At 41.0% G+C, this 14288-nt stretch overlaps 1 protein-coding gene across 1 annotated transcript in view; it reads right to left on the minus strand.

Moving 5' to 3' along the window:
- Window positions 1-414: 414 nt before the first annotated feature.
- Window positions 415-14288, minus strand: part of LOC119418457 (cholesterol 24-hydroxylase-like) — a 20653-nt gene continuing 6779 nt past the window's right edge. The window contains exons 10-15 of the mRNA XM_037685746.1: window positions 8141-8213; window positions 7974-8058; window positions 7687-7797; window positions 7262-7350; window positions 7083-7149; window positions 415-722 (exon numbers count right to left, since the gene is read on the minus strand). Coding sequence (XP_037541674.1) covers window positions 582-722; window positions 7083-7149; window positions 7262-7350; window positions 7687-7797; window positions 7974-8058; window positions 8141-8213 — 566 coding nt within the window. The 3' untranslated portion in view covers window positions 415-581. The remainder of the gene's footprint in view (window positions 723-7082; window positions 7150-7261; window positions 7351-7686; window positions 7798-7973; window positions 8059-8140; window positions 8214-14288) is intronic.

Consider the following 14288-nt stretch of genomic DNA (forward strand, 5'->3'; position numbering starts at 1 on the left):
GCTTTTTGGATTCGGCTGGTTGCTGGTTTTATCAACAATCATGGAAGTCGTTGGCAGCAAATTTGGACCCGATCACGCTGCTTGCCTTTATGATGGCTTGGTTTGTGCCTCAAGTACCCATACGCAAATGCTTTGGGCAGAATGGATCAGATCTTGGGGGTTTTATTCAGGCACGTTCCATCGGAGTGGCCATGTAATTTGGACATTTCAGAACCGTTTGGACCAACACAAACTCAAGGTAGATGTCATTAAGTTCTGCCTGTCCCCAAAACAACCGTGTGTTTATCTGAATTTGGCTCCCTTGGCTGACCTTGAAGGCCATCTTATCTGAATTCACCTGGAAAATGTAATCTGACGCTCACCACACCCAAAACCCACCCACCCCGAGGTTGAATGAATGAATTTACTCCTGAACTTTTCAGGACCATAACAATGCCCTGAATACATTTATCATGTAAGTTTACAAAAATAATCAGTAAATGAATTTAAAAAAAAATCAAAGTATGTTTAAGTAGATTCTGGCTGAAGCAGGAATACACACGCGAGACTTCACTTATAGTTTTAACACCCCTTCTTTCTTTTTACTTCCTGTGTTTAATGGTGCAAACCACTCCACTCTTGGGTCTCAGAGAACCAGTTTCCTTGATGTCAAAGGTCTGTCCAGGAACGAGGGTAAACTCAAACCTCTGAAGCAGCTTTGCCATCACAACTTTAGCTTCCATCTGCAAAACACACACCCAATGAGCTGTAATGATTTATACCAGTGGGGAACCTTTAACGGAAAAGGCCTAAAAATTCAGCACATCTATTGTATATAAAGTGTATATTTTCAATGGTTTTCTTTTTTATTCTTTTTTTTTTTTGTTGTTGCTAATTTTTCGTATTTTCTGTAAACTACTTTGCAGTTGAGCGAGAATATTTACTTATAAAATACAGTTATCCAATCAGATTATTTTAAATTTGAGTCTGCAGACAGAAACATGTTTAAAGGTTTTTTTTTTCTCATTAGTTAAGACTTCACTGTCAGAAGAGAAAGCATAGATTGTCAGAGCCTCTCCAGGATGAGTTTGTTTAATAAGTGACAAGAAAGTTAACCATTCTCAATGTTTATGTACAGCGGTATTTGAAAGTTTGTTTGAAAGTTTGTGAAGCCTTTATAATTTTCTATGTTTCTGCATAAGTATGACCTAAAACATCATCAGATTTTCACACAAGTCCTAAAAGTAGATGGAGAACCCAGTTCAACAAATGAGACAAAAATATTATACTTGGTCATTTATTTATTGTGGAAAATGATCCAATAGGACATATTTGTGACTGGTAAAAGTATGGTGTGGACCACCCCCCCATGCAGTTTAGGTTAATCCCTTTGAGCCTCGGAGACTCATTTACAAGAGAGACCTGATTTCTTTAACAAAGAGTGATGACAACAGTAGATAACAACAACAACAATAGACTGTCATAAAAGAAGCATACAGATTATTATTTTTTTCTTTCCAAATCAAAACAAAATAGCAACGAAAAGGACAGTCAAAAGGAAAAGTAGCCAAAACAAAACAGCTAGATTATAAGGCGGTGTAGAAAACTAAAAACAGGATCGCCTTCATTGGTTTTTGCCAGGAACTTAACAGATTCTTAAAGCCACTTTTAGAGGTCAAGGTCGAGAGCTTCAGATCTTTTTGTAAGATATTCCAGGAAACAGGAGCGGCGTAGTAGAAGACCCTTTTGCCTAGTTCAGTCCTCACTGAGGGAACACTGCATGTAATAATGTCCTGAGAGCACATGCTGTAACTGCACTCACACAGAGACGTAGGAGGAGATGTATGAAGGCAGCAGACCAAGAAGGGATTTAAAGATGAAAATGTACCAGTGAGAGAGTCTGTGTGAAGTTAATGATGTCCAGTTAACCAGTGAATACAGAGTGCAGTGGTGGGTATGGTAGTTGCAGTCAGTTATGAATCTTAGTGCACCATGATAGACAGCATCCAACATCTGCAGGGTGCTTGTAGGAGTGTTCATGTAAATAAAGTCACCGTAGTCAATGGAGGGAAGGAAAGTCACAGATACAAGGTGTTTCCTAGCATTCAGAGTTAGACAGGATCTATTCCTGAAAAAGAAACCCAGTTTAACTTTCAGTTTTCTTACTAGGTTTTCCACGTGCAGCTTAAAAGAGAGATACGAGTCGACCAAAATACCCAAATATTTATAGGAATAGACAAACTCGATAGGGACACCATTTGAGGATGAGAGCAGAAGAAGAAATGCTGGGACTGACTTCCTGTTTGAAAAAAAGCATCCCATTGGTTTTTTTCTGCATTTAGGACAAGTTTGAGACGGAGCACGTCTGACTGGATGACGTAGGAGGATTGTAAAAGCTGGAGAGCCTTAGCAACTGTTTTAGCTCGACAATAAACAACAGTGTCATCAGCAAAGAAATGTAAGGATGCATAAGGGATGCTCTGACCTACACTACCTATGTAGATTGTAAAGAGGGTGGGTCCTAAGAATGAGCCTTGTGGTACACCATTGCTGACTGTTAAATAACTGGAGGAAGTACCATTATGTTGAACACATTGCCTCCAATCTGAAAGATAGTTAGAGAACCAACAAATGGTGTGATCTGAGAAACCGATTTCTGAGAGCTTATGACACAAGATGTTATGATCCACGGTGTCAAAAGCTTTAGACAGGTCTAAGAAAAGTGCAGCACAATAATCCTTAGCATCCAGTGCTTCAACAATGTCATTAAGAACCTTCAGTGAAGCAGTGGTTGTGCTGTGTTGCTTCCTGAAACCAGATTGATGGTGAGGTAAGATGTTAAATGAGTCCAGGTAATTTTTGATTTGAGAGTTCATCAGTTTTTCTAGAACCTTGGCTAAAATGCAGAGTTTAGAGATTGGTCGATAGTTGTTCAGTGAGGTGGGGTCACCTCCCTTCAGTAAAGGAAGAACAAAGGTTGTTTTCCAAGCGTCTGGAATAGAGTTTTGGTTTATGGACAGGTTAAAGATGTGGGACATAGGGACTGCGATGATATGAGCGGCCAGGCTTAAGAAATAAGGTGGAAGTTCATCTGGTCCTGCAGATTTTTTACGATCAAGACCTTTTAACAGTTTATTAACCTCACTAACTGAGAATGGTTAAAGAGAAAAGGTGTGACTCACTGAAGATTGACTTGTAGGAGAGATTTGATTTGTAGAAGTTTGGCTTTTTGGGGAAGTGGCTGATTTTCCATTAGTAACTGTCAAATAAAGAACTAGAAGTGACAAAATGTTTGTTGAAACAGTTCAGGATCTTGTGCTTATTTGACACAGGAACAGAGTTAACAAGAAGTTGTGATGGGAAGTCAGATGATCTGGAGCTGCCTGAGAGAGATTTGATGGTTTTCCAGAATCTTTTAGGGCCATTTAGATTTTTGGAGGTCTGAGATTAGAAATAGTTACGTTTTGTGGCTTTGATGGAAGTTGTGCATTTATTTCTCAACTGTCGAAAACTCAACCAGTCAATGTCCGAGCCCAATTTTCTCGCTGTGGCCCAAAGCTGGTGTCTCCTGTGCAGGTGGTCTGCTAGCTTAGGAGTAAACCAGAGGCTGTTTCATCCTTTTTCTGAACTCGTGAAAAAGAGCATGTTTGTTTACAAAATAAATGAAACTGTTATGAAAATAGTTCCAAGCAGAGTTCACGTCGTCAGTTAATAGAATATGATGCCAGTCAAAGTGAGAAAAATCCCAGAGAAAGGACTTTTCACAAAATCGTTTCAAATCCCTTTTTTGAATTAATCTGTGCTTAGTTTGTGGAAGTTTAATCTCTCTGAGAGCTGCTATTACACAATGACCACTTAAAACTTCAGATGTACCCCTCTGTGTCCTGGAGCCCCTTCTTTTCATCATCTACCTTCTCCCACTTGGCAATATCTTCTGTAAATTTAACATTCACGTCCATTGTTTTGCCAATGACACCAAGCTCTTCTTAGGGTGCATTCACACCAGCCCTGTTTAGTCCGCTTTAATCGAACTCTAGCTCGTTTTCCTTGAAAGTCCGGCTCGTTTAGGGAGGTGTGAACGCGCCATCGAACTCTGTCACGGAACAAAAAGGCGAACTCTGGCCCGGGCTAAAACCTAGGTCTCGGTCCGGTAGAAGAGAACTCCAGCGCGGTTCGAGTTCAATGTGAATGTAAACAGACCAGACCCCGCTCCGCAGGGTAAACAAACACGCATTTCTCTGACCTTATATGAAGCCATCAGCTGCCTTGTGTGAAAAACAATATTCTCCATGATCTTCTGTCTCATCTTCTGCTCATGCTAAGTCCATTTTTGAAAAATGACAAAATATAACTCCTAAAACTGCTAAAACTTGATGCCACTTCGTTTTTATTTTTATTTACAGAAGAAGAAGACGTGTCTTCAGAGGTTTTTGTGTCATTTTTTTCAGTAGTTCTTGGTGCAGCGCCCCCACAGGCGAGCGGGGGAATAGGTTGGTTCAACAGGTTGACTCGACTGCACAGTGCAGTGTGAATGCAAACGCACCAGCTCAAATGTAAACAAAAGCTCATGAATAGTGGTCCTGAACCGAGTCTACCGGACTATCTAGTGTGAAAACAACCTTATTCACTGCACCTAATTCTTCACTTCCTCCTTCCTCCCTCACTTTCTGCTTATCTGAAATTAAATCCTGGTTTACATCTAACTTACTTAAATTAAACAGTGATAAAACAGAGTTTCTACTCATCGGCACTAAATCCACCATATCTAAAGTCAACAGTTTTTCCCTCACCATTGACAGCTCCATGGTTTCTCCCTCCCCTCACATTAAGAGTCTGGGTGTCATTCTTGACAGCACTCTCTCTTTTCACTCTCACATCAGTAATATCACCCGGTCTGCGTACTTCCACCTTCGAAACATCAACCGTCTCCATCCATCCCTCTCCCCACACTCTGCTTCCATCTTGGTCCATAGTTTGGTAATTTCTCGAATTGATTACTGTAACTCTCTTCTTTTTGGTCTGCCGCAAAAATTACTCCGTATGCTTCAAATGGTTTAGAATTCAGCTGCCCTCATCGTTACCAAACCCCTTCATTTCACCACATCACCCCAGTTTTACAGCAACTTCACTGGCTTCCAGTCACTTTCAGAATTCAATTTAAAATCCTGCTGTACACATTCAAGGCCATCCATAACCTCGCCCCTCCCTATTTGTCTGATCTCCTGCACATCATTACACATTCACGCTCCCTTCATTCTTCCTCTTGCATCCACCTCAACGTGCCTCTCGTCCGCCTCAGCACCATGGGACACGGAGTCTTTTCTCACTCTGCTCCCCATCTCTGGAATGCTCTTCCCACGGACATCTGTAATATTGATTCCCTTCAGACTTTCAAATCACAACTCAAAACTCATCTGTTCAACTTAGCCTTCTCACTTTAATTTTTTGTTATTTTCTTCTTGGTTTAGTGTTTTTAAAGCCATTTCGTATTGTTTTATTTTGTGTTTTTAATGTTGTGAAGTGTCCTTGGGTGTCTTGAAAGGCGCTAACAAATAAAATGCATTATTATTATTATTATTAAAATGTCGGCAAAAACACCTATACCAGGGAATTTGTGAGGCATATTTGTTAGAAATAGGTCTAAGATGGAAAAGTTTTCAGAACATTTTTTTTGTTCCGTCTGGTGGGAGAGTCAATGAGTTGGGTCAGATTAAGTGACAGGCAACATTCCTTGAAGCAATAATGGCAACTGAATGTTTCCAGTAACTGTTGATCAGTCCTACACACCGGCTTGGAGGAATTTTAGCACATTCCTCTGTATAGAACAGCTTCTACTTGGGATGTTAGTGGTTTCCTCACATTAACTGCTGCTTCAGTTCCTTCCACAACATCTGGATTGAATTAAGGTCAGGACTTTGACTTGGTCATTCCAGATCATGAACTGTATTCTTCTTGAACCTTTCTTTAGTAGAAGGACTTGTGTGCTGAGGGTCATCGTTTTGCTGTGTGATCCACCTTCTCTTGAGATTCAATTCATGGACATGCATTAGAATTATCTGATATAATTCAGAACTCATTGTTCCATCAGTGACGGCTGTCCTGATCCAGATGCAGCGAAACAGGCCCAAACCATAATACTACCACCACCATGTTTCACAGATGGGATATGGTTCTTATGTAGGAATGTAGAGTTTTACTTTCTCCAAAGACAATTCTTTTAATTTAAACCAAAAATTTCTATTTTGGTCTCATCTGTCCACAAAACATTCTTCCAACAGTCTTCTGGCTTGTCCACGTGATCTTTAGTAAACTGCAGACGAGCAGCAATGTTCTTTTTGGAGAGCAGTGGCTTCTCCTTCAATCCTTCCATGCACACCATTGTTGTTCAGTGTTCTCCTGATGGTGAACTCATGAACATTAACATCAGTCAATGTGAGAGAGGCCTTCAGTTGTTTAGACCCTGGGATCCATTGTGACCTCGTCGACTATTCCATGCCTTGCTCTTGGAGTGATCTTTGTTGGTCCATCACTCCTGAGGAGGATAACAATGGTTTTGAATTTCCTGCATTTGTACACAATCTGTCTGACTGTGGATCGGTGGAGTCCAAACTATTTAGAGATGGTTTTGTAACATTTTTCAGCCTGATGAGCATCAACAACTCTTTTCCTGAGATCCTCAGAAATCTCCTTTGTTCCTGCCATGATCCACTTCCACAAACATCTTGTGAAGATCAGACTTTGATAGATCCTGTTCTTTAAATCAAACAGGGTGACCACTCACACGTGATCATCATCCATTGATTGAAAACACCAGACTCTAATTTCACCTTCAGATTAACCACTAATCCTAGAGGTTCACATACTTTTACCATCACAAATATGTAATAATGGATCATTTTCTTCAATAAATAAATGACCAAGTATAATAGTTTTGTTTCATTTGTTTAACTGGGTTCTTTATGAACTTTTAGGACTTGTGTGAAAATCTGATGATGTTTTAGGTCATATTTATGCAGAAATATAGAAAATTATAAAGGCTTCACAAACTTTCAAGCACCACTGTACATATCGTATGTAATGGGTGTAGTGTGTATCCCACCCACCTCAGCAAAGTTCTTTCCCAGGCATGAGCGTGGACCAAGAGAAAATGGGAAATAGCTGTAATAAGTCCTGGTAAAACAAACAAATAGAGGAGTTTATTTTCTTTCATCTTTCACAATAATGGCTTCTAAAGTCACACAAACTAAAACCTGACATCATGAAAACATTTTGTTTAACTTACTTGGGAGCGTCTGGGTGAAATCGGTCTGGATCAAATTTCAGTGGGTCTTTGAAGAATTTCTCCATTCTCCCAGTTACATAGGAGTCAAACTGCATATAAAAAAATGGTAATTGCAAGTAAAAATCTCACTGACTGTATGGGTTTTCTCCGGGTACTCCAGTTTCCTCCCACAGACCAAAAACATGCATGTTAGGCTAACTGGTAACTGAATTGTCCCTAGGTGTACCCCGTCTCTCGCACAGTGACCACTGGATATGGGTGTCAGTGACCCCCGGGACCCGGAAATGAAGAAGCAGGTAAAGATAATGAATGAATGAATAAATGTTTTAAGTGGCCTAGAAATGAGTTTTATTCCGTTCAATACATGATTGCTGCCACTATTATTCTATAATATTTAACAGACAATCAGTTTGTGCAAATCTCACCATACATCCAATTCCCCCAGGGATATGGACACCATCAATCACCATGTCTTTGTCGATCTGACGAGATGTTCCTGGAGCAGTTGAGTAGAGTCTCAGTGTCTCTTTTAGCACCTGTGGGAGGTTTACAATGGGTGGACTATGATAGTCGTTCCTTATACAACAATAAACATGTTCATATTGAACTCTGAACTTGAAGGTCAGAGTAAAATCAATTTGTTCAAAGAGAAAAATGACCTGATTTAATTGTCAGGATACTAAATACACATTTTCCTTTTTATGGTATGTACCTGTGAGAGGTAGGTTAGTTTCCCGAGGTCATCATAGCTAACGTTTTGTTTCATTCCAATTACATCATCCACTTCTTTCCTCACTCTGAAATGTAAAAACTCACTTCAGAAACCATTCTTCACCAACTAGATACCAAACTAACAACAACTGGGTTATTATCTCATACTTCTCCAGAATTTCAGGCTGTCGTCCAAGTTCCATGACGCAGAAAGCTAGCTGATTAGCTGTTGTTTCTTGACCTACAATGCAGGTGTTTAGACAAATGTGAATTATAGTAACAACACACAACCTAAACTTAAATGGTTGTGTTTTTGTCAGTACACAAAACATAAGTATTGAAAAAAATCCTTGCATAAAACAAATTTGACTGAAGTTGATTATAAAAAATTTAAGTAACAGTAAAACTGTGAGTCAATACCATTACTGAAAATAATAAATAGCCTTATAGTTGTAAACTACTAATTAAGCATATACTATGAAAAGTCACTGAACAAGTATCCTGATGCATGCTCAATAGGCCAGATAGAAAAATCTAAAAAAGTTAAGTCTGGTCCTCTGGACCAATGGATAATCGGATGAAAGACGAAACGTTTCTACATTTTTTTTGTTTTGCTTTGTTTTGTTTTTTGAATGTCCAGGGGACCAGACTTAACTTTTTTAGATCACCGAACAAGTATTTTAACCCTTAATCACACTACAATATCTGTGAATAGGACAAAGACTGTATATTGATAGTCCTCTGACAAGAACCAGAAAGCTGAAGCCAGAATGGGAAAAACCTTCCTTGTAGGCTGATTTCAGCACTTAACCTCCATCCTGAGGGGAGCGGGGCAAAAAGTGTGTGTGCTGGGTGAGTGGGGTCCTTCATGATGCAGGTGGCCCTCTTCCTACATCTGGAGGTGTAGATGTCTGTGATGGTGGGATGCTGACTCCAACAGACTTCTGTGCAGCCTTCACCACTCTCTGCAAAGCTTTTCTTTCTGCAGCTGTGCAACTTTCATGCCACACGATGATGCTGGAGCACAGGATGCTCTCCATTGCACACAGAAGGAGGTGAGGACTGAGCTTCCCAAACCAGCTCGTCTCAGCCGCCTGAGGAAAAAATAGTCTCTGATGAGCTTTCTTGATCAGGCTGGTAGTGTTTTTACCCCAGCTGATGTTATCATTGAGGTGCACACCCAAATACTTGTAGCTGGAGACCACTTCCACTGCAGATCCTCCTATATTCGGGGGTGGGGGGTGGTGGTTTTGTACCTTCGGAAGTCCATGATAATCTCCTTCATCTTCTTCACATTGATGTGAAGGTTATTCTCCTTGCACCATCTCTCCAGGTGTTCCACCTCCTGCCTGTAGCTGGAGTCTTCATTGTTTGTGATTCATCTCACCACCGCTGTATCATCTGCAAACTTTAAACTGTGACAGACTGGATGGGTACGTGCACAGTCAAACGTGAGCAGAGTGAACAGGAGAGGGCTCAGCACACATCCCTGAGGGAGCCAGTGCTGAGGATTATGGTGGAGGAGGAGAATTTGTGGCTCCTCACTGACTGCGGTCTGTTTGTTAAGAAGTCTAGGACCCAGTTGCAAATGGAGGGGCTTAGTCCTAGTGTGAGTAGTTTGTCAGGGTTTGGGGGATCATGGTATTGAAGGCAGACGTGAAGTCCACAAAGAGCGTACGGCGGTAGGAGTCCTTCTGCTCCAGGTGGGTGAGAGCAATGTGGACCACAGAGGAGATGGTATCCTCTGTAGATCGATTCTCACGGTGTGTGTACTGGTGAGGGTCCTCGTTGATGTTGATGGTTGCTTTGATGTGAGTCATAACCAGAATTTCGAAGCATTTAGCAACTGTCGGGGGTGAGGGCCACTGGCCTGTATTCATTCAGACCAGTCACTGTAGAACTCTTTGGGACTGGGATGACGGTGGCAGTTTTCAGGCTGGTGGGTACTGTTGCCTGGGTAAGTGAAGAGTTAAATATGTCGGCCATCACATCGCAGAGCTTGTCGACACATTCTTTCACCACCTTCCTGGGGATTTTGTCTGGGCTGGTTGATATGTGAGGGTTAATCCTCTTGAAAGTACTCCTCACTTCGAATGAAGTAACGCTGAGAAGCTCTTGTCCGGTGGTGAGGTGAGTCTGGTGCTGGGTGGTCTGTTTGGGTCTTTAAAGCGTGCGTAGAACCTGTTGAGGGCATCAGGCAGTGATGGGTCTCTAGGACAATGTTCACTGCTGTTTTTATAATCTGTTATGCATTTAATGCCCCTCCACATGCTCCGTGGGTTTTGTGAGGTGAATTGACCCTCGATCCTCTGTGCATATGTGCCCTTGGCCTTCTTAATACCAACAACCAGCTCTTTCCTTGTCCTTCTCAGCTCCTGTGAGTTTCCAGACCTGAAAGCAGTGGTCCTGGCTTCCAGCAGGTTACGAACCTCTGTATTCAGCCAAGGCTTCCTGTTTGGGTAGCTCTTAACATATCTGGTGGTGGTGACATCATCAGCACATTTACTAATGTATCCCAAAACTGAAGATGTGTATTGATCCAGGTCTACTACCCCCCCCCCCCCCCCCCCCCCCCCCACCACCAACACACACACACATCCCCAATTCAGCAGCTTCTGTGAAGACCTCCCGTTTGTTCAAAAAAATGTTTTAGTATGGGGCCACTATTCTGGATCCAAGATTTAACTTTCTTTTGTACTGGTCTTTACCAGTTATGTCTTAAAGACATAAAAACCTGGATGACCGTAAATGTTCTGCTTTTGAACACAGAAAAGACTGAGGTTTTAGTTTTTGGACCTGAGCATCTTAGGAATTAAATTTTCAGTCTTTCACCCTCCTTAGATGGCGTTAATCTGGCTTCCAGCTCTAATGTTAAAAATTTTGGTGTTATTTTTGATCAGGACATGTCTTTTATCCCCCACATTAAAAACGTTACTAGAACTGCCTTCTTTCACCTGTGTATTATCGCTAAAATTATAAACATCTTATCTAAAAATGATGCAGAAAAACTGGTTCATGCATTTGTCACATCTAGACTGGACTATTGCAATGGTTTGTTATCTGGGTGTCCAAATACTTCTTTAAAATGTCTTCAGTTAATCCAAAATGCTGCTGCCAGAGTCTTAACTGGAGGAGAAATCATATCTCTCCAGTTTTAGCTTCTCTCAACTGGCTCCCTGTCAAATCCCGAATTGAATTCAAAATCTTACTTCTAACCTACAAAGCTCACAACAACCTATCTCCAGCTTATATTTGAGATCTTATTGTTCCATATTTTCCTAATAGAGCACTTCGCTCTCAGACGGCAGGCTTACTTGTGGTTCCTAGAGTTTCCAAAAGCAGAATGGGAGGAAGATCTTTCAGTTATCAGGCTCCTCTCTTGTGGAACCAACTTCCAGTTTCTGTCCATGAGGTTGACACATTGTCCAGTTTTAAGACTGGACTTAAGACTTTCCTTTTTTATAAATTCTATAGTTAGGGTTGGCTTGATTTGCTGCCAAGCTTAGACTACTAGAGGACAAATTGACCTCATTTCCCTAAATTAATTGTTAAAATTGAATAGTTTTCATTTGATACTATTTCTATCTTAACACGTGATTCTCAACCTGCCATTGTGTATCTGTTCCTCTTTCAGAATCAGAATATCTTTATTGTCACTATACCAGGTATAACGAAATTAAGATGCCCACCCCAATTTGTGGTGCTACAGACAAAACAAAAAATTAAAACTAAATTAAAAAAAAAAAATTACAAATTAAAAAATGATAAAAGACACGGTCCCGTGTTCTATTTAAAATGGGTATAAAAACAGAGTTTATAAAAGGTTATTTAGTGCCTGAACTGCTGTCGGGTAAAAGCTATTTCTGAGCTGGTTGGTCCTTGTTTTAATGGTTCTGTACCATCTGCCTGACGGTAATAACTCAAAGAGATGGTGACCTGGGTGGGAATTGTCCATGACAATTTTGTGAGCTCTCTGAAGACAACGAGAGCTGTGCAGATCCTTCAGGGTGGGTAGAGAGCACCCAATTATTTTTTCTGCCAGCCTCACAATCCTCTGTAGTTCTTTTTTGTGTGCTGCAGTGCAGCTAGAGAACCACACACAGAGACCGTGAGTGAGGATGCTCTCTATGGTGGAATGGTAGAAGGACACCAGCAGTCTCTGATTAATGTTTTTCCTGAGAATCCTCAGGAAGTAGAGTCTCTGCTGTGCCTTTTTTTTTTTACTTCCTTGATGTTCACACCCCAGGTTAGATCCTCCTCGATATGAATACCCAGAAAGCAAAAGTCTGTAACCCTTTCCACACAGTCCCCATTGATAGTTATGGGTTGAATGTCCTTTCTCATCTTTCTAAAATCAATGACTGGCTCCTTTGTCTTTGATTTATTCAGATGTAGATTGTTGTCTTTGCACCACATTTACAATGTTTACATGCACAGAATTCTTTGACCGGATTGAAATGTGTTCTGATTGAATAATTCAAATGTATTGTTTACATTGGCACAATCTGTTCATGACGAGCGTTTACATGCAGCGGGCTTTGTTCTGAACAGCAGTACTGACGTGCAGAGTGGTAAACTCTCCTTAAAAAAAAACACAGAAGAAGAAGTTCTACTTCCGGGTGAACGTAAACAAATCTGAGCACCCAAAATGGACCCGCGACAGGTTTTAATGATGGTGGAGATGTTACTGCACTCCCTGACTGAGCTACAGGTAATACATATCATTTTGAGCTCTTTCAAAGTTTCTAGTAGAAATGTGTCGCTCACCGATCAGTTTTGCTTCCCTGACATGCTAATATTATTAGCATTAGCCAGGCGGAAATGGCAAAGTCGCACATGTGCAGTTAGGTCAGTTTTTCACGATCAGATAAAAACAAGCAGATCAAGCGTTTACATGCACACCGATCGGGTTACGGATCGGCGTAAACCACCCGTTTCGTTCTGACCACAAATTATATCGGATTGCGCCGAATACACAAAAAATAACCCGAACAGAGTGTTTACATGACACACTTTTATTCCGACCGGCCATTTGATCCGGTTACTTATGTCCATGTAAACATACCCAGTGACAGACGTTCCACCTCGTCCCGGTAGGCTGTCTCTTCATCTCCAGAGATGAGTCCCAGAACAGTAGTATCATCTGCAAATTTTCCTATCTATGTTCCTATCAAACCCAGCCAGTCGAAGCAGATGGCCGCTTGTCCTGAGCCTGGTTCTGCTAAAAGGTTCTTCCTCATGAGGGAGTTTTTAGTTTCCACTGTTGCCTTCACACTTGCTCAAGATGAGTGTTCTGCAATGGAGTTAAATTCAAAGCAGTCTGCTCCTCAGATAAATAGTGTTAACTTATTTTTTATAAAAATATGAATGTTTCTGTTCAGTGCCCTAAGACGACTTGTATTGTGACTTGGCACTATATAAATAAACTGAACTGAATTAAATTGAATTGAAGGAAACCCACAAAAAACTGTAAACTTGTGCACCCAATTTTTGCTTTTAAAAATCAATCAAGTTGTATGTTGTATAATCATTCCATTATTAAAAAAAAACAAAAACAAAAACAAAAACAAACAAACAAAAAATCTAACTCGATCTACTTTTTCATTTCACTTCAAATGTGGGTCCTCTACCAGAAGCCTGGGTGATTGAGGGCAATGCACAGTAGTTGTTCCTGGGATTGTGCTCATCTGGTCAGTGAGCTCTCAGTTTGTTCCTAGGATCTGTTGGAGCAACTCTTCGAGTTTGGGGGTCACAGCCCAAAGTGCTTCATTGACCACTGGGACTGTTGATGCTTAGACTCTCCACAACATCTTTAATTTATCTTTAAACCCTTGGTATTTCTTGAGCTTCTTGTACTTCTTCCTGATGTTATAGTCACTTGGGATCATTACATCTAACATGACTGCCTTCTTCTCTTGCTTGTTAACCACTACAATGTTTGGCTGGTTAGCCATCACCTGTTCGTCGGACTGGAAGTCCCACAATATCTTATCCCTTACATTCTCCACCACCTTTGGTGGAGTCTCCCACTTTGATTATGGGATCTCCAGTCCATACTTGGCACAGATCTTCCTGTACACTATTCCAACCACTTGCTTATGGAGCGCTATATATGATTTGCCTGCCTGGATCTTACATCCTACTATTATGCATTGGATTGTCTCAGGGACATCTTTACACAGCCTGCATCTTAGGTCTTGTCTGGTAGACCCTGACCTGTAATGCTCTTGTGCTGCCATGATTAGTGCCTCTGTGCTCTCTGTCAGTCTAGCCCTCTCTAGCCACCGGTAGGATTTGTTGATATCAGCCACTTCCT

Source organism: Nematolebias whitei, chromosome 12 (genome assembly GCF_014905685.2).
Source record: "Nematolebias whitei isolate Nwh7 chromosome 12, NemWhi1, whole genome shotgun sequence".
In the NCBI taxonomy this organism is placed as follows: Eukaryota; Metazoa; Chordata; class Actinopteri; order Cyprinodontiformes; family Rivulidae; genus Nematolebias; species Nematolebias whitei.